This window comes from Cladophialophora carrionii, assembly GCF_000365165.1.
Source record: "Cladophialophora carrionii CBS 160.54 unplaced genomic scaffold supercont1.4, whole genome shotgun sequence".
Lineage (NCBI taxonomy): Eukaryota > Fungi > Ascomycota > Eurotiomycetes > Chaetothyriales > Herpotrichiellaceae > Cladophialophora > Cladophialophora carrionii.
The window spans coordinates 2,408,486-2,428,185 of NW_008481829.1; the positions used below are offsets into that span (position 1 = coordinate 2,408,486).

The window sequence follows — 19,700 nt, forward strand, 5'->3', positions numbered from 1 at the left end:
AAAGTGGCGATGTTAAGAACACCGCACCCTTTCGCAAGAAGAAATGAAGTCCGCCTCGACCACGGCCAAGGAGGATGTGGAAGTCCTACCTCTTGATTGCTGGGGCCAGAGAGCCGAGGGTTTCGGCATGGCTCCGGCGTCATTTAAGAACCGAGAAGCCTAGGGACAGTGGAGGCGTAATTAGTGACACTGTCTACATTGTCAACGCGATAAAACTACGCTTGTGATAAATTAGCATCCACCGTATAAACAACCGGCGGCGCAACTGCACCGGAACCGCAGTATTTGTCCCGCCTCTCACACACTTCAGTGTCGCTTCACCACATTCCTCGTTTCCAATGCAGGCACTCACCATGTGATGCTCCCATGCTGTGGCCGTGATGGCCTTCTCGAGTCCTGTAGAACCATTACATCCCGTCTATACCGCTTTCGACTTCCTCCAAGGAGGTTTGTCGCGTCCGCTCCCACACACAACGCGTGGAAACACGAGACCGTCGAGCTGCGCATTGGAGTCGGTGGCGGCGTCAAGCTCGAGTAGGTGACACGTCAGACATATACATCCTAGCAGGAGAAGCCCCGCTGACCATAAATGCAGTGTATTCTCTCCTCGTGAGCTGCGCCAGAGTCCAAATGGGCCGCGCAACCTGCTAGTCCATATCCCTTCAGGGCCCGCCTGTCCAAATGGGACGACATCAAGTCTGTTGCAGAGCACGCTTGCGCGGCTTCAGGATGTGCTTCCGCCGTCCACCTCGCTGGTCAGGATCAATTACAGCCTGGCAAAATCAGCGGACTTTCTAGCTTCTTCAAACGAGTTAAAAGTCTTCCCTACCCCCATCCACGAAGTCGCGGCGGCATTCGACTACCTCACTTCTTCCACCTCCACTTTCAATGTCAGCCATGACGAAGCCCCCAGGATATGCCTCCTGGGAAGACATATCGGCGGCGCACTAGCGACCATGCTCGCCCTGACTGAGCCGAATGCGATACACGCGCTCGCGGTCGCAGAACCCATGGTTGATTGGGTAGGAATATACGAGGTGCTCGAAAAAGTGCGACCACCGGCGGTCCAATCTCTTCTATCTTCTCCGACCACGCAGGCACAGAAACACGCACAGAAGCGGGCACGCACGTCCAAAAGTGGGAACCTGCACGACACCGATGCTCCATCCGTCGTGGCTGCGGCCGAGGAACTGGTCAAGTTGCGCTCGAAACTGTTCAACACGCCGTCGGCGTACTTCGACCCATTCGCCAGTCCGCTCTTATTTCTCCGCGCCCCGGGACGGGACACGCCTCTCGCCAACGCCACCACAGGAGATCAGCTGCTCAGTGAGATAGATCAGGACGACGTCGACATGGATGTGGGAGGAGGTGAATACAGTGACTATGACCACGATGCACATCAATCGAGTCCCTCTTCGATGGGGACGAGTTCCGGCATCACCTCGCACGGTGAGGTTGGTGTCTCTGCTTCTCATGCGCCTACCGTGCCTCCTCGTCGGCGGAAAGTCTTGCGCCGCTGGCCTGCTGTTGGCAATCCCGAGTCCGTCACATTGCCACGTGTCCGTATTTTCGTGCAATCTCACGTGGAGCAGAAAGCGCCCGACGGTGAAAGCAATGCCATCGACGTAACTAGGGGCCATGCAGCGCTGATGCGTGCCCAAGGCACCGAACTGGCCGAATTGATGCGCCGAGCCTGTTTCATTGGGCGGGAGAAGGGCTTCGCGGAAGAGAGGGTCCAACTTCAGCTGTGCGACCCGTCTCCCTGGGCTGTCGACGCAGGTGGTGGCATGCAGGAAGCGGCCATGAAGTGGCTGGGCGAGATGTTCAAAAAGGATTAATTATCACCTTGAGTAGCCTTGTAAGTCTCAGGGGGAGAGGAAGGGCCATGAAGAAAGACTCATTCTCAGCCCGAAGCTTTTGTTCTAGGTCCTAGATTGTATGGTCGATGTATATATCTATGTCAAGGTATGTTCTGATGTGTCATCACGACACCACACCGTACCACACCACACCACAGCTACAGAAGCCACCAAGCTATTCGATGACTCCAGTGCGAGTAAGCGTAACCTTCCGATATCAGCACATGGTCTCGCCCAAGCCTGCCATTGTGAGATTTCCTTTTCCTTCTTATCAGCTATGCACCAGCCCTATGACCACCAGATATCCTGCTTGAAGCGTGCCTGCCTGCCTGGTCTGTTACTCCGCCTGCTACTTAACAATCGCTTCGATACTAATATGTACCCACGTATCCCATGACGGGGCAAACGCTCTGGCAGGGCAAGAATCCCATCGTCTCGCACACTTCTCGAGGATGTTGCACTTCGCGGACCCTGGTTCTGTCGCGTCTGCCCGGCTTTTGGTCTTGGATATTGATAGCCTAAGCAAAAGTGTCTCTCGCGTCGGGTGCACGGTATGTGACGAAGATGATTGACGGCTGTACGGCGAAGCAGAGGCCGGCCGCCCGTCCCTCATATGTATGTATAGCCACCCTCTTTGACAAGCTCTGTTCGTTCTGGTTCCTGATCCGCGACATAGGCCATTCATCAGAGCCGTGGAGCTGTGATTGTGATCGGCGTGCACCCCTCACTGGATATAGTGCGTCAGATGGTCCTGTGGGTATTGCTCACGGACCCGTGATTCGAGATGGCTATCGATATTGGTGTCGGTTTCGGTGTTCCCCGTGTCCGTCAGTCCTAGTCGAGGAGGCGAGGATTCCGGGTGCAGTGACTTGTATGAGTCTGATGTATGTTGTGGGATACCGATATCACGTATCGAGTATTGCGTATTGCGTCTTGGATATTCGATGTTCGATGCTGATGATAGTCGTCGAAGATGGCGTGGTATGATGCACCATTACATTGTGGTAGATTCGTTGAAAGTGTGTCTATTGAAATAGCCGCGATTGACGGTGCCCTTCACTTTCAGTCTTCACTGACTGTCCGTGAGTGTGAGTGTGAGTGTAGGATACTCTTCCACATCTCTACTGTGGCTAGCCACGGTCAGGACGACATCTGCTGCAGGTACCACTGGACATCTGCTCCCGGACGCGCCAGTCGCGACATTTTTTTCCGGCCACAGTATTCGTCCCGCTCGCCGTCGTGGCCGCAGGCGTAGTAGATAAAGAGTCGGATACACATGGGTTAGAAGTAGAAGATGGGGATTCAGCGTTCGGAACTGGGCGTCAATTGTCCTGGTGTCTTCGACTTGGTGTATTATTCGTTGAACGGGTACAACCGTAGATATATGATTCGGGTTGGGGGATGGTAGAAGGAGTAGAGTTGAAGGATGAATGTGCGTACATGCATTCAAATAGGTATGCCCAATGCAGGGCGTTATTTGTCCTCACCGTCTTGTTGGTGGTGGCGGCATCGCTCGTAGAGTGACCCTTGGACTGTTTCAGCGTTAATTGTTGTACGAATAGAACGTGATGACCGGCCACCAAGCTGACCGGTGAGCGTGGCGAAACCAGTTCCACGCCCGGCCGTTGTGTTGCAATTTGCTTCTATAGTCGATCGAGCTTCAGGAAGACACATCATTCCGTTCCCCGTCGGCCACTCCAACTCCTACCTCCTCGGCCTTACTTGCCCGGCTCTGTTGACGCTCAAGATCACTCTTCAGACTGTCCAGGAACCTTGCCGCCTCGGCTGAGTACTTGCACCTCCGTCGAATGCTCTCGCCATACTTGTAGAAAAAGATCGGGAAGGGGAAACAGGCAAGAGCAATGAAGCCGGGGACGGCGGACGCCCAATGGACGCCGAGACTGTCGTACATGTAGGTCGCAAAGAGTGGGAACACAGCACCGAATGTCGAGCGGAGGATGGAGTTGCCGGCGAGGACGGAGGCAGAGTAGATCACATAAGAGTCGACACTGACATACAGTTAGCGTGGTCTTTTCGTCGAGAAAAGCTGCGAATAGGAATGGAGTCTCGTCTAAGCTCACAGGTAGTTGGAACAGCACATGAAGACCAAGATAAACCCGATTCCGAACGGTAATCCCGAAAGAACGGGAACGATGAAATGAATCCTTGGGTCCGCGGTGGCAGCAAACCAAGCCAAGCCGACGATGGCGATGACACCTCCGAAGATGACGGGCGGGAGGCGGGATTCAGGCGGTGCGAAGCCACCATGGGCTTTGGAGATGCGGATGTATCGCTTGTTGTCCATGATGATCACGCCGACGGCTAGGAGGTTTCCTACCATGATCCCGAGAAATGCGAGACCCTCTTCTCCCGCATTCCAACCGTAGCCTTGCTGAAAGACAATGGGGAAGGCCGCGAAGAACAGGTAAAGAGTCCCGTATACGACGGCCATGTAGATCTGGAGTTGTATGGTGAGCAGCTTAGACGGCCTGTGTGGGTGCAATGGCTTACCGAGAGAAGTAACACAATCGGTTCGCGGAAGAGAAGAGCCCATGGTCGAGCGAGTGATCGCTTCACCACCTCTTTCAACACAAGTGGTTGCTCGATATCGATTCTGGTCATATACACCTTCCCGGTGGCTTTTGAGAGAAGCTTTGCCCTTCGCCGCAGCAGGACTGGTGCATATGTCTCTGGGACGAATATAATTCCAAAGAATGTCAACACGGCAGCATACAGGGCAAGAAACCCAAAGAGCCATCGCCATCCTGCAGCCGGGCTCAAGAACCCACCGATCATCGGTCCCAAAGTCGGGCCTAAGAAGGGAGCCGCTGCGTAGACAGCTTGGGCCATACCGCGTCTGGTTTCCAGAAGTCAGCACCCTCAACGACTGCCCAGGGCAAGACTTGAACCTACTGCTCTGCTTCAAACATGTCGGAGAGCTGCCCGCCTGGGATAACAAAGGCAGCGGAGCCCATGGTGCCGCACAGCAGACGAAGAATGATGAGCGCCGTAATGCTCTGTGCCGCCGCGCAGACTGCCGTGAAGATGATATAGAGGCCCAACGCAATCAAGAGGATGTCTCGACGAGATACGGCCTCTGAAAGCGGTGCCCACATCAGTGGTCCCAGCGCGAAGCCAGCGACCATGAGACTCAAGCCCAGCAGGAAGACCTCGTGGCTGCAATGGAACTCGGGAATGATCAGACCTGCGGCGCCGGTATACGCCGACGATGCCAACGACACGCACAGGGTCATGAAGGCCAGGAGGAACGTCATCAGCCACTTGAACAAGCTGCTGTAGTTCTTTGGGTTCTCCGGGTCATGATCGAGCCATTGCACGACAAACGGATCCCCAGGAGTCCCGCTTCCTCGATATTTCGCTTCCACAATCTGTTTGAAGTCGGTCACTCTTCGTCGCCATGGCCTCTTTCGAAGAGTGTACTTAGTCCAGTCCTGAAGGCCGGGGTCAAGCGAAGTCCAACGGGATGCGCCGCCTGCACCTGCAGGATGGTCGAGCTGTTTCTCGTCTGGATCGGACCACTGGGCTTGTGATGAGGTAGAACCGGGGAACACCAGAGAATGGGACGAGCCCTGCACGGTAGACTGCATGTTGGAAAGCATAACCCGAGGACGACAATTGCAACATGTCAACGGACAGCAGGCAATTCTTTAACAAGGAGGCAGATTGACCGCTTCCACCAACCCGCCCCATCTTGCAGGCCTCAGTTCTCCGTGCTCGGTAGCGTGGCTTCGAACCACGCATGATCTGCCTGTTCGGCCTCACAGCTGATAAAATGAGGTCGCCCTCCGAGTGCCATGGCGCGCTGTGACTCGAGTCCCTGTGCATAGATGCGGGGATGAGAAGGTTTGCACGTTGACGGTCTAGCACATGGTGTTCCGGCACGCCATCCTCCGCCCTGCTGCGTGGCCCCCCTGTCTTGATTCCGGATGTTCGGCTCGCTCGGGGGTCATTTGGGTCCCGGACGCCGACTCTCCTCTCTATAGCACCTCCCGTGATGTGAGCGTCAGCTCAAGCGCGTGTTATTAATACAGGACCCACAAGGCTTATATGCCCTCCTGCTGCACCGGCCACGGCGACAAAGTGGCCAACAGGTCCTTGTGTGTGATCCAGTTCCCAGGCTGCAATCATGGCCGACACCGAGAGGAAACACGCAGCCTGCGCAGAATGCCGCGAGAAGAAGCTGAAATGTGTCCCGAGCGATGAAGGCGGCGATTCCTGCCATAGGTACGCAAGGGAGCACCAGGCTCGATATTTCGAAATGTGCTTTGGCTGATCACCGTGCCACCCTGCCCCGAGCAGATGTGCAAGGCTGGGCAAAGACTGTCAGATACCCGAAGTCAGGCAGAGAAAGCGAAAAGCGCGGCGTACGGTGTCTGCGCCCCATATCTCCGGCGCCACCCACTGACCTTGTGATAGTACGCGGCCGCGTTGAACAGCTGGAGAGCAGCTACTCCGAGATACTGTCTCTGCTCAAACAGAAGCCGCAGCCCGAAGCCAATGTAGCGACATCGGTGTCGACCTCCACGCCGTCACATACCGATGCGTCCCGGGTCTCGCAGGCCACGGGCTTGACGTCTCCGCTGCGCTTCGAATCGACACACTCGGATGCTTCGAATAGCTATTTGCTCGAGATCCCTCTCGAGGAGTGTGAGGTTCTGCTCAATGACTACCGGCGCATGTCAGCCAACCATTTTCCTTATGTCATGATTCCCGAGGCCTGTCCTGTTGCTACTTTGGTCGAAGAGCGACCCATGCTGGCACAGGCAGTCTTCGTTGCGACCACATGGCGCTTCCCAGAGCGGCAGCGCGCACTGCAGGACAAATTCCTACATCACTTCAACCACAGGTACTTCGTCAAGTCGGAGAAATCGTTGGATCTGTTGCAGGCACTAATTGTATATTTCGCCTGGTAAGTCCCAGCAGCTAGTGCAGGGACGAACAGTACTGATCATCGAAGGTGCCATTGGTATACCGTCCCCGTCGCAACTCAGGTCTACAGGCTAGGCTCCCTTGTGGTTTCACTGGCCGTGGAACTCGGAATCAACCAGAAGCCGACGAGCGTCACCCAGCATGAGATCATCGTTGGCCCCGGTTCAGCGCTCGAGCAGGGCAGTGAGGCCATGTCATCGAAGTTCTGGGGGTTTGAGGCTCGAAGGGCGTATCTGGGCGCGTTTACGGTTTCCACATAGTACGAAGTTCTCATGGGCGACGCCGCCGTCAGCGACCCACGACGACTAACTTTACGCAGTGGCCTGTTATTGTTTAGAAGACCATCCATGTTGCCGTACAGTCAGTATCTCGAAGACTGCGCATCTTCCCTGGTCACAGACCCACAATACTCCACGGACCCGACTCTGATTCACATGGTCCGGTCTATGCGCGTCGCCGAGGAGACTACCCATACTTTCGATCACGGCTCGAAGGAGAAGATTGGCGAGCTGAGCGACGATAAGATCCAGATATTGGTTGGAGCCTTGTCCAAGCAGACGGAGGAGTGGAGGACATCTCTCCCCCCAGGTGCTTTCAGAAATGGTACGCATGGCATAGTCCAGACATCCCAATCCTTGCAGGCCTCCAGCTTACCTTCCACCCGGACTTAGGTTGGCTCCAGCGCGCTTACTACAGCAGCAGAGGCTATATCCACGAGGTTGGCCTATACGGCCTTCTCCACGGTCAAGCACCCTCCGTGACCCGCCTGTCGATCCTGTACGACTGTTTCAACGCCACCGTGAAGTACCTCTCTTGCGTGCTGGAGAACGGCCTAGACGACATGGTCGACTGGACCTCACTGGAATGGCGGGCACTCAACTTCGGCATCATGCTGTCGACCAAGTCGTCTATTATTCTGGACTCGGCGTACGTCAGCATGGAAGCATCCCAGCGTGCTGCTTGGCTGGGCAAGTGCCTCGACACGTTATGTCTACGAGCCCAAGAACTGCATCGTATGAAGGGAGAGAAATGCAGTTATTTCCTCAAGCTGGCCCATGAGTGGGCGAACATCAAGATGTATCACCAGAACACTATTCAGAGAGCCCTGTCGGCGACCACAGCACAGCAGCAATCGCACTTATCGGCGCAGACGCAACAACAAACCGCCGGCGTGTCGTTCATGGACAACGCCTTTGATGTGGACCCCTTCAATGAACTGTTCTGGGCCGGCTTCGGAGACTCTGAGCCAGGCATGACAGGGATGTACCCGATGTGATTGGGGCCTGAGCCATGAGCACGCAATTACTATTGATACCGTATCTCGACCGGGTCGGTGGACTGCTCCTACGTGGGATCGTCTCCACCCCAGCGTATGCTCCAATCTGGTCCGAACCTTCGATGCATGAGAATGCGCAGTAATCACAACAAGGTGCCTGATAGAAGCGGACGTCGGGCAGGCCGTATCTGTGTCTTTTAAGCATTCTTTGACCGACTGATCTGAGTTGACTGGGTATAGAGCCGCTCACACCATCCGCACCGGCCAGAGTTGACATCTTTATGTGGCTGCAGGTGCAGCGTTGTCTAGTTCCTCCGCTGCGATCAGGGATGTGACTGATACTATCCCGCTCTTACTGGTCGTGAGTGCCCATAGTCGTAAGGACACGGAACGGGACTTAGAGTGTGGCAGACTATGGAACATCGTCTTCGGCCCGCTGCTCGAGGCTTGAGAAGCCGTCGAGGTAAATCAGCCTGAAGGTGAAGGTGAAGATCATCATATGTAGACCTGATCTTGTTGACAGGGTGAATATATAACATGACTTTTGCTCGAGCGATGCTTGTACTGTCTTACATGGTACCGGCTATCCATGCCCCTGTCCATCCTGACATAGTGCTGTGCTTGAGAAATATCGGTTCGTGGGCCGCGAACTGAAGGCGCGGCTGACGGGGCTCTGGTGCTCGTGTCGGTCCAAGGGCTGTAAAATCCCTTCACCCATGGGTATGATTGAGAGCACAGGGGTATGTCCAGTATGTCCAGGGTGATATACTCCCTTCTGAGCTGGTGGGCAAGGGCGGTCTACTCACCTCTGATCTCGCGGATGCCATGGTCTGATCCTCGTCGCCATCATCACATTCACTTGCGACCGCGAAACTGCCAACTGCCCTGCAATACTCCCAATCAACACCAATCCGCATATTCACTCCGCCAAGCGTGGTATGCGAGCAACTGCCTGCGCGCAACTGCCAGCGCTTGAGGACTTATTCCTCTTTGCTGGTCGACGACTGTCTATTTTACCTCCCTCTCTCTCTCTCATATCTAACCTCACCACACGCACACACACACATATGTCTCTTTCTCTGCACAATTCATCCATCATGGCTTTCGACATGAATACCGTCTTCGTCATCATGACCTCCATCCCCATCTGGTCAGTCTTCGCAACGCTGCTGGTCCACAGCTGGCGTCCTCCCAAGCGAGCACGGAAGGTGAGCAGCCGCTGTCTCCAACATACCTGAGATCTTCTTCTTCCATTCATGCTTGAGTCGTGTACTGCCTGCGACGATCACTGACTCGTTGTGGCTACAGTCCGTCGACTGCAATAGCGTTGCTCGCCGACCGCGTTCCTTTGTGTCTCGTTCTCTGAGGTTTCACCACCTCAACTCTCGTTTTGTGGGCCCTATGTCTCCAGCTGCCACCACCATCAAGACGTCTCTTTCTATCATGACGCCAACATCACTCGGCTTCCTTTGTGTGTTTTTGACAGAGTATCTTCCGCACAACACTCCCCAACACCACGCCTCATCATGGGCATTGGTGCTTGCCGCTCGTACCTCCCACAACAACACCTACATCTCATACAGCCACTCCGATTCCAACGGTGGCAGTTCTCCTCCAGAGACCCAACAGGGGTTCGTCGAAGACAGTACATTTGAGAGCGACGTGCCGAGCAATCTCTGGCTCGTGCCTGCCAACTTCGACTTCTCCAGTTCCATTTCAGAGCCAGCAGAAGAGTCTCTTGCAAGTTCGAGTTCCGGGAGTTCGTCGCCACTCTTTCGGTTCTCCCCTCATCCGCAAGAGCAGGACACAACCACGACTGTCTCCTCACCAGCGAGCACGCATTCGTACAGCGACCTTCAGTTCCAACGACATGAGCAAGACGGCGTCCATCAGCATCGATCTCTGGAGGAGAATCTGGAATTGGAGGATCGGAATCGTGAGTTGTTGGCCGAAAATGATGCGTTGAGGAAGACGGTCGACACACAACAGCGATTCATCGCGACTGGTGCCACTCGCCTCAGAAAGTCGGAAATCGAGGCCGAGAAGCGGAAATCCCTTGCTGGCTACAACCTTGACCAGTCATCTCCCATTGCCGTACCACAATGGAAACCAGAACCTGCAGCACATGATCCGCATGCGGAAATCGAGCGGCTGAAATCCCATCTAGAACAACAAGACAGAGCACTGCATCACTCCCGCCGAGAGATCCATCGCCTCGAGGAAGTCGTCGTTGACAAGGAGACAGAAATCACAGTGCTCAACGATGTGATCAACCAGTTCAGATCGGGGGCCCGACAAGCATATTACTATGTCCAAACCTTGCTCTATCGATTCAACTGGCTCCAGCAGCATTGCACAAATCCTGTCGCCGCACATGAACAGCTCGCAAACCAGAATCTGTCGCTCCAACATGAGCTGCAGAACATGGAACATCATTTGGAAGACGTCCAGAACCAGAACAACGCTCTGTTGATGGACCGCGACCATCTCTACACACTGTATGTTGCCCGAGATAACGACCTCCGTGAGGCCGTCGACGAATACGGGCAGCTCGATGTCCACAGACACCACCTGGAAATTGCCAACGCTCAGCTCGAGGCGGAGAAGAGAGAGCTGAAAGCTGCCAACACCAAGCTGAAGGCCAAGAAGAATAAGGCGAAGGTCGCAAACGTCAAGCGAACTGCCACGTTCAGAAAGCTCAAGGCAGAAATCCAGGCTCAACTGAAGAAGGTTGATGGGACGAGAAAGAATATCATAAAGACCTGCTTCAACAAGACGTTGGATCAGAACAAGAACGACGAGTGCGAGGCAACCAATTTAGGCGAAGAGCCTCAGGCGGAGCTCCGACACTGTCAAACAGCAAACAAGACTTGCGACATCCCGAGTGGTTTTCCCGACCACAGTCTAGGACCCCTACCTTTTCCCCTTCCAGAAAGTTTCCTTGTTTATCGGAGTGTGGAAGAAGACGAGGTCAACGAGGAAGATGAAGATGAAGAAACGACAACTGATGGTGGTGTCCTCGACCTGGTGCGCCTCATCAACATGCTTACGATCGAAGATGAGTTGGATCTCATCACTTGAATGAAATGGTCCAAGGTACATGTTTGAGGATTGTGGAGGACGTTTGGAAACGCCAGCAACCCTCGGAGCCTGCCAATTCAGCACGGAATGAGACGGTTGCTGGTGAATCTGAAATTGTAAGACTGGCGACATCGAGCTTGGTCAACGGAAAGGTCCAACTTGAGTCGACGGAGTATATCAAAGGCTGGAATGCATCATCACTCGGAGCTTGGGACGGTACGCAACGATCGAGGAAGGGTATGGAGTTCCGTCATCGCCGTCGGCAATTGTTAGAGATGGTTGTCAATTCCTGTAACGTGTTCAGTCGGAACACATGTCTGCCGGAAACTGGCCGGTACTGGGTGGTGGTCTTCGTGATTTGATTGATTGTCATGGAATTTCTGCTGGTTCGCCATGGCAGATTCGGCTCATGGAGAGCGATGTAGCAACATGCAACTCAACCTCGTTAGCCTGCGTGTTGAGTCTTGGTTGAACAATGGCAAAGAGTTTCAATACAAAGCCTGTCCTATTTTCTGTAGCTGATTGCAAGCAGACGGTATTTCAGATGTTTCAAACCCGAGTGAGAGCCAAGAGAGAACCAAGTGAGAACCAAGTGAGACAAAGTTGGAAATTCCAAGTAGTTGCATACGGCGAAGCACTTGCACGTACCACGCAAATATCAACGCGTGGGGCGCCGGCACTCAGTTCTTGAGGTCCTTCAACCGCTCACAATTTGGGACTTAACAGAAGAAAGTGATAGCCCTCACACGGGGCACTGTATTACGGTGTTCAAGTTCCATGTCCAATGGCTACAACCGGCTCTTCCATGGTCCGGTTGCGTCCGGCTTGCTCTCACCTACCTTGACCTTTCACACGACTTGTTGTCACCGCGTTGTTTCCCTCAGTCATGGCCTGCGACTGGAACAAAATCGAGCCACCGGATATGCTTGCTGTTCCAAATCCCAAGCCCAGCCACGCTCCATTCAGCATGATGCCTCCAAGTATGCTCGTCGTGCCCACTCTACAGGGAGCATGGCGCCTGCCACCAGGAGCGCACAACTCGAGCCGAACATTAGGCGGCGAGCCTTTCACACCACCTCGACATCGATGCTGAGAAATGCTGAGATGAAGTCTGTACCTGCTCACAATATGCCTAGAAAGCCGGCATCTGCCTCGCGCCCGAATCCGCTTCTCCCTCCAGAGTCCAGTCTTTCAAAACGACCAAAATATCCACGAACCCCCGTTGCTATGACTGGTCTTCCGGCTGCAAATAATTTCAGAGTCGGCGAGGTCGTTAGCCCGGATCTGTCACTGCCAAACAGTCCGATTCAAGCACGTCGAAATGCCGAAAAAGAGGCAGCGAGACAAGAGAAGGAAGAAATCGAACGAATGCGACAAGCCTGGATGCAAAAAATGCATGAGGCTAAAAAGATCACCGACCTCGTCGAAGCCTTCTTAAGAACATGGCAACAGGAAGAGGCATTGGTCAGACGAAGGCGAGAGGAAGAGGCCGCAAAACGACGAGCCTGGACGCGGAAGCTGCGTAAAGCCGAGCAAATAGCCAATCTCGTTGAAAGCTTCGGCTGGGACGACAAGACAAGCATGGACCGTTACCTCCAGCTTCGTTCACTGGTGGCAAGAGGAAAGGAACTCGAGCACGGCCTGCAAGATTCCTATCAGAAGAGCGGGCTAAATCCTCGTACCAGGCAGGTTGCCAATTCGGCGTTGCACTCTCTAGTGGAGGCCTTTGATCATCCGGATCTTGCCTGGACCCAACATTGCCTTGGTGAGAGCCGACTGGGTAGACGGCGGTCCCTCCCCGCGAGAGAAGGAAAGACTCGTCCATCCCTGCCTTCTCGTATCAAATTCTCATTGGTTGAGTTGATGACTCTTCAAGATGAGATGGCTGACACCGCTGCGATGATATGTGTGCATCTGCATGAGTTGCGCCAGCTGAGAAGAAAGCGGCTTCAACTTGCTTGGGCGGCAGAACTCTACAGCTACTACAGATTCACTCTTCCACTAGAATACCTCGCAGAGGCTGCCAGCCAGACAGCCACACGAATCAGGAACAACTACCTTCAGTTCAGGAAGGGGGCCAAACTGCTCTATCATCCATTCTCGCCTAGGCTGGCTAAGATTATCGATGATGATCCCGTCCTCTACCATATCGGGAAAGTACAGTGGCTGAGTAGGGTCATTGTGCGCGACATTCGGGACGAGCTTTCGCAAATCTCCTCCTCAGTCCTGCAGAGGGAACTGTTTTCAACGTATCAGCCTCTTAGCACTTACAACGCATACTTTCCGCTGTTGAAGACCCACATAGATCACTTTGCTCACGGCTGTTCGAACGAAAAACTGCTGAGACTTTCAAGCAGGCTTTCAGAAATCCAAAGAGATATCCGACTGCTTGGCGACTTCACGTGGCTTTGGACAGGGATCTCTAAAGTCTCTTTGCTCGATCGCTACTGCTCGAATGACTATCATGCCTCGATGGATCAAGCACACGTAGGTCCACCGGCTTCCACCATCATTCGCGCCATTGTACCATCTGCTCAAGTCAGCGCTGCTCATACTGCTCCATGGGCAACTCCAACGCCCCTTTATCCGCTCGGCCCGGCGGTCCCCATCCTCTATGTTACGACATTCTCTGGCCTCACCAGTGTCTTACCCCGATTCAGCGATCCTGAGCGCTGTAAATACTTGGCCTTCGACACTGTTCAGAGCCCTGGCACGGAGTGTCACCCTTCGATCCAATTTTTGACCCTCGCAAGCGAACACGAGGTTGCAGTTATACAATTCGGGTCAATCAATTACTATTCGATTCTTCAGGATGAACCATTTCGGGATGTCATGAAAAACCCCGCAATTCTCAAAGTGGGTGTGGACGTCGAGTCGCAACGGCGACTCTTGGCAGCTGGTCCAGGTATTGAGGTGGAAGGTCTAATCGAGCTCCATACTTGGGAGGACCATGATAAGTCTCTGAATGACATATCTTTCAACAACGGTCGAAGTCGGAGAATCTCGTCAATTGCTGCTCGATCTCTCGGATTTCCTCTGCCGCCTTTGGATCTAGACCAGGCGGTCAAGGATTTGTTCAAGTTCAAAGTCGTTCGTCGCATCCAGGCCACTGAGTCCGGCGATCCATTGCAGTTCTTGACCCGTAGGTTATCCTCTCTCTGCTTTGTCCCTAGCTAATATTGACAACAGACCTCGCCTCGCGAGCGTACGCCATCCTGCGAATCTACCTAGCGTCCACGACAAGTGGCTCCCTGAGTTCAACGCCAACGGCCCATCCGTCCCTCGGGCCAGTCGAGGTCTACGGCCAAGCACGACACCCTGGGAATAATCCCGAGTTTCGCATTTCGCGAATGAAGTACCTGAAAATCATGGCGCAATTTCTCGCTACTAGAACCACCTTCTGGGCTCGGTCGGATATTCAGGCAACAGATCTATCCTCACGACGTCAACAGAAAAAGCGACTGACGGCTTACTTTCTCTTCACAACCTTTAACGAACGCCTCGAGACGATTGAGGAGATTTTGGGGATGTCCCAGGTCGCATCGAATATCCTTGCCATTGTCAATGACGCTCAGCTGCCACTGCGAACTCAGGACGCCGGCTTACTTGAACGTTATCGCAGAATTCACCATGAGGATATGTCGATCCTGGGTATTCAGTCTGATCTGAATATTCCTTTGAGAGCAAGATCTTATATGGCTCCCACCATGGCAGGCCAAAACGCGGAACCCACAAGTGGCCCCATGGGAGAAGTTGCGTGGAAGTCGACGAATCCTCCTGCCAGGAGGAAAAGAAGGCCCACTGCGAGCTCAGTCCTGAAGAAGCCAACCTCACATTTTGCCAATCAGTCTACTTCGACATCCTTGGAGATTCTGGCATCGGGTGAATGGTCGCTCGATTCTGATAGTATACCTATCAGACGGCTTGCCACTGATAGATTGAGCAGGGCAGAGCGCCGAAGGCTTCAAACTAAGATAAGGCAACAGCTCAGCCGGACGCGAATGCAAGTGGGTGAACTGGAAGTCGAAGATGTATTTGCCTCACCAATACCGGATTCTCCTCGTGCCGAAACAAAGCCTCTCGGAGAACAGCTTGGTCGAAAGAAATCGAAGAAGCGGTCCATGACCAACGCTGGGGGATCTTGGATGCCGAAGACAGTGAAATACTCGAACCCCGCTGATTGCGCAATCCGCAGCTCCATCAACGACCCTGGGCAGGGCAGGACGTCGAGTTTCCGAAATAAGGGAACAGTTCGAGCCATCGATGGATTGACCCTGGCACAGCGCAGGAAAAGAAAGAGATCCTCGAACGGACAAGCCTAGGTGGCACCAAAGCGGCTGGACCATGAGGGGAGTGTGGCGAAAGCTGCGAGAATGGATACGTTGCATAGACGTCGAAGATATCCCAGACATGGAAGACTGCAATGTGGACCGAGAAGATACCGCCAGAAATGGAGCCGAGAACAAGGATCAGGATGCAACGGAGGGAGTCGGAGTCTGAATTGAGAGTTATGTAGGCTGCAGACGATGGCGGAGGGAATATTGGTGGCATAAGTGAGGAGAAAAGGGACGCTCGTTATGCGACCTTTTGGGCACCGTGTCATGGGTTGCTCTCAACGAGGCCGACAGCCGTTGTTGCGTCCGTTTTTGGAGCCTATCTCTAACATTGAGGACACGAATGGCGTGTGAACATACACTTATGCTGTGCCAGTACTGTATGACTGCAAGTCCCCGCTGTGTGTGTATGTCCTGCATCCAACTCTTCTGATTCCAGAGACGGAGACTTGACTGGTAAACGAGCACGTCAAGCAGACGTTAGACACGATGAGACCTCATCCTCCACTGCCACGGATCATGGTCCACTGGACATGCTGTACAGTAGCAATACTGCGAGAACATAACTGACGCGCTCATCCGCCGGGGAAAAAGAGTACCTACGTAGTTAGAGCGTCGCACAAGGCTCTCGTTTGATTATCCCGCTCAGGCCGAGAGTTAGTATTCGTACGTCTCCAGGATGAGGAGACTCTGTGCCCCTGGCTACCTCCTCCATGTAACCATATACAGTTATGTATACGCGCGCGCACGCGCACGCACCACACTCCATATCGGGAAACGTTCTGCCGGGTCGGTGACCGGAGGAATCGCCGGACGAGGGCAATATCAGAGTATCAGAGTATCACCATATCAGATTACCAAACACAGGACCGCATTGCACCTGTATAATGTGTTACCTGGCTGGGATGATTACCTAGGTACGCTACGCTGGCTACGCTGGCTACGCTGGCTACATGGCCTACAAGTACGTAAACGCTGTGCCTTAGGGTGCACGCCACACATACACACGCACAGACCTCACACACAAAGAGGTTCGCTCTTGTTGCCCATGATTGACAATGTCTATGTCTGCATCTGCAGCGAGTTATATCGGGATACAGTGCTTCCTACACAAGTGCTCGTACTGATGGCTCACTACGGAGTACTTGTACGAATACCTGCCTTGGAATGGGTATTAGTATTAGTCATCAAGCAGGACGTCGCATCGGTTTTTAATCAGGCCAGTAAAACTACGCGACGAGGGCGTGGACTCGCTCCGACGAAGGAACGTGAAGTCAGATGAGTTGTGCTGTATACTCAATTATCCCGGTGATGTTTGAGATCAAGTAAAATGAAATGAAATGAAGTTTCAACCCCAATCAACCGCATAGGTCTGCCTGCACGCACCCACGCATGCACATGCACGCATACCTGTATGCAGTGCCGTGTGCGTACTGTACGCACAAGGGTGGGTCATGATGCAGACCCGACTATTCAAGCTTTTTCTTGCTCAGGACAAGGGTTCGTATGCCCTGGAAGGGTTTAGCCCAGCCCACTGAGCCCTCTCATCTCAGCCCAGCCGAGCCCAGCACAGCCTAATTAACGAGCCCGTATGCCTCTACAAGTAACTCGTCCTCCGTACGGGCCATCAGAAACCACAGTCTCGGAAAGGACATCGGCAATGCGAGCGCGATCAATGGCGTTCCTCAGGCTCTGCTGGCGTGCAGTGGACTACACAGTACGGAGTATGGTACAGTACCTGCCCTTCCTGTCGCTATCAATGCATCGACCCGGTAGTTAGATACCCCTATCCTACCCCGTAGGCATGTCTAGGACAACAGAAGCCAGGCACAAACGGGATCAACGATTTACCGTCATGGTAGATGCATTAAGCGTTAAAAGGCGAAGACGAAGACAAAAACGACGGCACTCCACCAAGTCCGGCGGACAAGATGGCGGCGTCCTGACCGTCTCCTCTTTCCTTCGCGGGTGGAAATGCAGGGGACGGAGCGAACGGATACCCAATCCGACAACACATGCAATGCAAATCAATGCAAATCAATGCACCGGTACAGAACACGAGACTGGCGCTTCAAGTGCTGATTAAGAGCGCAGAATGGCTTCAAGGCCCGTTGCCTGGTTTCGTCATTCTCAACTCGCTGCTCTTGCTATCCAATCGAACATGGGAGGCGATAGTCCTGGCCCCAGCAGTATGCGATACTGGTGGCACCTCTACCACCTGGATATACCCAAAAACATATGCACAAACACATACATGAACAGTACGGCCATGTCGGACCAACCCTTATGACCGACCCCATCTCCTCCAGAAGCGTCCTTCTCTTCCCCTCTGACCTCTGGGTATGCTGGTCTCATCCTTCTTAGCGACCCGCCAGTAATACACTGGCACCCCAGACACCACAAATGCAATTACAATAACCGTCTGCACCGGCTGATTTACCACGGCTCGACTGACCAGAAATAATGACACGCAGCAGAAAATGATAGGTGTGGTGATGTAGGTCCGGTACGGCCGCTCCAGGTGTGGTTCGCGGATGCGAAGGACAATCAGGCCAAGGACGGTCAAGAAGTAGAACGAATACCCCGCCACGCCATAGAATGTGATCAGGGTCCCGAACTCGCCAAGCACAACGTAGATCATGGTGAGAAGCATGTTCAATAACATGGCGTTGACAGGTGTATAGCCCATCCCGATGGACTCGTCGCCGAATACCCTCGCCAGGGACTTCGACAGCCAAGACCGTTTCCGTGACTTGTTGAGTGGCGTGGGTGGCTCTAGCCCAGAGGAATATCCAAACCCAATCTTGCCAAACACGGCCGGGATGTATCCTTCGCGGCCAGCAACGTAGACTAAGCGGCCGGAGGTGAATGTCGTGGCATTGAGTGCGCCGAAGCACGAGGCACCGACGATCAGGGCGAGAATGAGTCCGCCGATGGGGCCGAAGACCTTGCTACCAAATTGCACCGCGACCGTGTTGGACTTGTTGATCGTTTCCAAAGGTAGAACGAAAATGTATGCCACGTTGGCAAGGATATAGCATACGATCACAGCAGGCATGGCGGTGTGGATCACACGTGGTAAATCCCGGCTGGGGTTCTTGAATTCTCCCGTCACGTAGTTCGTATTGTCCCATCCGTCGAACGCCCACAGACCAGCGTACAGCGCGACGGCCCAGCTGGATATGTCGGTCGACGTGTTCGCGAACCAGTTCTGATTGCGCCAGTCCTTGTTCGCGGGACCGTTGAAGGAAAACCCCGTGGCGGCCACGATAATGCCGACGACCGTGACCGCAATGAGCGCAACGAACTTGAAGAACATGAAGAGATCGCCCAGGCGGGCAGCAAACCGGGTCGACACACAATTAAACACCGTGACCAGCATGAGGGCAACCAACGCGGGGATCTTGTTGATCCATGGGTTGACGTCTTCGACTTCGGCACCGATTGCTGCCCGGACAATGTATTCGCCAAAAATGATCGCGATGATGGCTGCTCCACCGGGTTTCAATACCAGAATGGCGCTCCAGGTGAAGAGAAACCCAACCACTTCGCCAAAGATCTTGGCAAGGTAGATTTGTGCACCCCCGTTCAGTGGTATGGCGCCGCCGAGTTCCGCATATGAGGCTGCGCCAGTCCAGGCAAGCAAGCCCGAAATCGCCCATACCACCAAGGCCGCACCCGGTGACCCGACATGTGAATTGACCTGCGCCGGCGACGAAAAGATCCCGGACCCGATTATCAAGCCAACCACCAAAGATAGACCATTCAGGTATGTCAAGGTTTTGTTCTTTTCCAGATTCTGTAAATTTCCCCGTCGCTCGAGAGAAAGGGACACCGCCGAGGGATTGCCTAGCGCAGTGTAGCCTCCCCCTGCAGTGGACGACAGTGGAAACAGTGCAGGGGTAAAGTCGAACGCAGAAGAGACAGAGTAGGATCGTCCATGCAGCCCCCTTCGCTGAGAAGCTGGGTTCGCACTGTCGAGGGGATCCTCGTTCTCGAGTGATAGGCGTCGGGAGGAGGAGATGCCCGATGGTGAGGACGGTCCGGGGCTAGGCAAATCGTCCTGCTCAGAGTCTGCGAGGGATGCAAGCTCGAGAGAATCTCTGCCCGGCTGTGGTCTTTGGATCTCGGCGAAGCCAGATGCGGGAGGAGGCATGGTTGTTCGTCGAGACTCGAGACGAGCCCGGCGAAGTTGAGCGG

The 19,700-nt window shown here is 54.0% G+C and overlaps 6 protein-coding genes across 6 annotated transcripts; 4 read left to right on the forward strand and 2 right to left on the reverse strand.

Annotated features, from left to right (window-relative positions):
• Positions 1-358: 358 nt before the first annotated feature.
• Positions 359-1,838, forward strand: G647_05522 (uncharacterized protein; the record flags this gene model as incomplete). Its single annotated transcript, XM_008729850.1, has 2 exons — positions 359-534; positions 596-1,838. The coding sequence occupies 2 exons, from the start codon at positions 359-361 to the stop codon at positions 1,836-1,838; spliced, it is 1,419 nt and encodes a 472-aa protein (XP_008728072.1).
• A 1,681-nt stretch (positions 1,839-3,519) lies between these two features.
• On the reverse strand, positions 3,520-5,467 carry G647_05523 (uncharacterized protein; the record flags this gene model as incomplete). Its single annotated transcript, XM_008729851.1, has 4 exons — positions 3,520-3,868; positions 3,941-4,317; positions 4,371-4,716; positions 4,773-5,467. 4 exons carry the CDS (start codon positions 5,465-5,467, stop codon positions 3,520-3,522), a joined length of 1,767 nt encoding a protein of 588 aa, XP_008728073.1.
• A 612-nt stretch (positions 5,468-6,079) lies between these two features.
• Positions 6,080-8,085, forward strand: G647_05524 (uncharacterized protein; the record flags this gene model as incomplete). Its single annotated transcript, XM_008729852.1, has 4 exons — positions 6,080-6,789; positions 6,838-7,068; positions 7,129-7,412; positions 7,481-8,085. The coding sequence occupies 4 exons, from the start codon at positions 6,080-6,082 to the stop codon at positions 8,083-8,085; spliced, it is 1,830 nt and encodes a 609-aa protein (XP_008728074.1).
• A 1,401-nt stretch (positions 8,086-9,486) lies between these two features.
• On the forward strand, positions 9,487-11,166 carry G647_05525 (uncharacterized protein; the record flags this gene model as incomplete). Its single annotated transcript, XM_008729853.1, has 1 exon — positions 9,487-11,166. One exon carries the CDS (start codon positions 9,487-9,489, stop codon positions 11,164-11,166), a length of 1,680 nt encoding a protein of 559 aa, XP_008728075.1.
• A 1,128-nt stretch (positions 11,167-12,294) lies between these two features.
• On the forward strand, positions 12,295-15,488 carry G647_05526 (uncharacterized protein; the record flags this gene model as incomplete). Its single annotated transcript, XM_008729854.1, has 2 exons — positions 12,295-14,308; positions 14,356-15,488. 2 exons carry the CDS (start codon positions 12,295-12,297, stop codon positions 15,486-15,488), a joined length of 3,147 nt encoding a protein of 1,048 aa, XP_008728076.1.
• A 2,296-nt stretch (positions 15,489-17,784) lies between these two features.
• Positions 17,785-19,656, reverse strand: G647_05527 (uncharacterized protein; the record flags this gene model as incomplete). Its single annotated transcript, XM_008729855.1, has 1 exon — positions 17,785-19,656. One exon carries the CDS (start codon positions 19,654-19,656, stop codon positions 17,785-17,787), a length of 1,872 nt encoding a protein of 623 aa, XP_008728077.1.
• Between the last annotated feature and the right edge of the window lie 44 nt (positions 19,657-19,700).